General features: G+C 40.7%; 1 protein-coding gene and 1 pseudogene across 1 annotated transcript; one reads left to right on the plus strand and one right to left on the minus strand.

Moving 5' to 3' along the window:
- Positions 1 to 500: 500 nt before the first annotated feature.
- LOC115873558 (ATP synthase membrane subunit K, mitochondrial-like) lies at positions 501 to 677 on the minus strand. Its single transcript, XM_045284496.1, has one exon. It carries the CDS (start codon positions 675 to 677, stop codon positions 501 to 503), a length of 177 nt encoding a protein of 58 aa, XP_045140431.1.
- Positions 678 to 1099: 422 nt separating this feature from the next.
- The window catches only part of LOC101655804, a 2770-nt pseudogene continuing 1858 nt past the window's right edge, over positions 1100 to 2011 (plus strand).

A 2011-nucleotide genomic window follows, 5' to 3' on the forward strand; every position in this document is an offset into this window, starting at 1 on the left:
GTTCGCACAAAGAAACAAGAAAGAGACGCCCAAACAAATGACCAATACACAGAACCAGAAGATCTTCTTCAGGAATAAAAGGCATTGGAACTAACTCATAAGGAATTCAATGAAAGGTACTTTTAACAGATTCAGATGAAAATTTTAAAAGCTGCAGGAAAAAAACCTAAAGAAAAACATTTTTTTTAATTTAGAAAAAACTACAAGAACAAAATGACAAAAATGAGTGAAAAAGTTAGACGTCATACAAAAACAATAGAAGTTAAGAAGATTAACAGTAAGATTTCAGAAATACATAATACATTGAAAGAGCAAAGGAGTAGAATTGAATTAATAGAATTCAGGCCAAATAACTTAGCCTGAAGACCAATATTTCAGTACTATTCTGCTAGAGGAATAATTTTTTTCCAGGTTCATAATCCATTGTACAAACTGAGTTATCACATGATGAGTTGACATTCACTTCTCCAGGCATGAGAATTTAGCAGCTGAGAGTCCATTCAGGAGGCTTTCACAGCTGGAGTTTTTTTAGGTCTTAACTTGAAGTATAGGACCAGCTGAGCAATGCCCCCACATGTGGTCAGCACACAATTCATTCTACCCGTGAGAGTGTAAGAGTTGAAATATTTTTTAATACCAGTGAACTGGAATTGAGAATCGGCTTCTGGACCTGCCATGATTTTGCTCTTGCCAAAGCTACAAACTCCACGGCCAGTGTCCTTCAACATGTGCAGCCATCGCTCGGCTCAGCCAGAGGATAGAGGAATAATTTTTAAAATCTGAATAAAGGCTGAGACTTATGTGAGACACCACTAAAGGGAATAGCTTACATGTGATTGGATTTCCAGAACAGGAGAAAACAACAATGCCAAGGAAAAGTTTCATTGAATTGTTGGAAGAAAACTTCCCTACATTGTCTGGGACTCCAAGGTGACCTGGCACCAGGGCTCCGGCTCCTCCAATTGGGCTTGACTTGCAGACTGAAGGGCTGCTTCAGGGAGCCACCTCGCCCTGCCCAGGCCCTGGGATGTGTGCCCTGGGCCCAGGGTCTGCTTCGGCCCGTGATGCTTCACCTGACTTGGGCCACAGCCGTGCAGCTGAACACAGAAGCCCTCCTTGCCAAGTGGACTTCTACACAGGCTTCTCACCATGCCCACTCTCCATGATGCAGTTTCTGGACTACAGATCTGTAAGTGTTTACGAAGAAACCTCATTTGTGTTTCCAAGGCAAGAATTGCCCGTTAGATTGGCTAGCATAATGAAAAAATATCCCGAGTCTTCAAGAGCTTCTTGGTTTTAAGGACAAAAGTGCTAAATATGCTAAGATTATTTCTGACTTTACAGATATTGTGTTACGGATCAGGAACGGACACAATGATGTCATTCACATGACGGCCCAGGGTGTGGTTGAATATAAGGAGAGCTTCAGAGTGGATTCTGGCACCAGTCCGGATGTTCAGTACTTTCTGGATCATTTCTACATGGGTCATATTTCAATTAGAATGTTACTTAACCAGCATTCATTACTGTTTGGTAGGAAAGACAAAGGAATCCCATCTCATTGAAAACATTGGAAGCATAAACCCAAGCTGCAATGTAGTTAAAGTTATTAAAGGTAGCTATAAAAGTGCTAGGCGTCTTTGTGATTTATATTATTTTAACTTTCCTGAGTTATAACTTGAAGAACCGAATGAAAAATCATCAGGATAATCAATACAAGTGGTTTATGTACCATGCCATTTCTATCACATGGTGCTTGAGTTTTTTATGAATGCAATGAGAGCAACTATGGAATAACATGTTGCGAGGTATTTAGCTTCCTATTCAAGTTCATTACTAGCTAATGATGATTTGACTGTGAAGATGAGTGACCGTGGAGGTGGAGGTGGTGTTCCTCTGAGGAAAATTGACAGACTATTGAACTACATGTATTCAATTACACCCTGACCTTGTGTTGAGATGCTCCAAGCAGTACCCCTGGCTGGTTTGGGTTATGGATTGCCCATATCTC

Source organism: Echinops telfairi, unplaced genomic scaffold, assembly GCF_000313985.2.
Source record: "Echinops telfairi isolate 266 unplaced genomic scaffold, ASM31398v2 ScPeMD7_7469;HRSCAF=8507_0, whole genome shotgun sequence".
Lineage (NCBI taxonomy): Eukaryota > Metazoa > Chordata > Mammalia > Afrosoricida > Tenrecidae > Echinops > Echinops telfairi.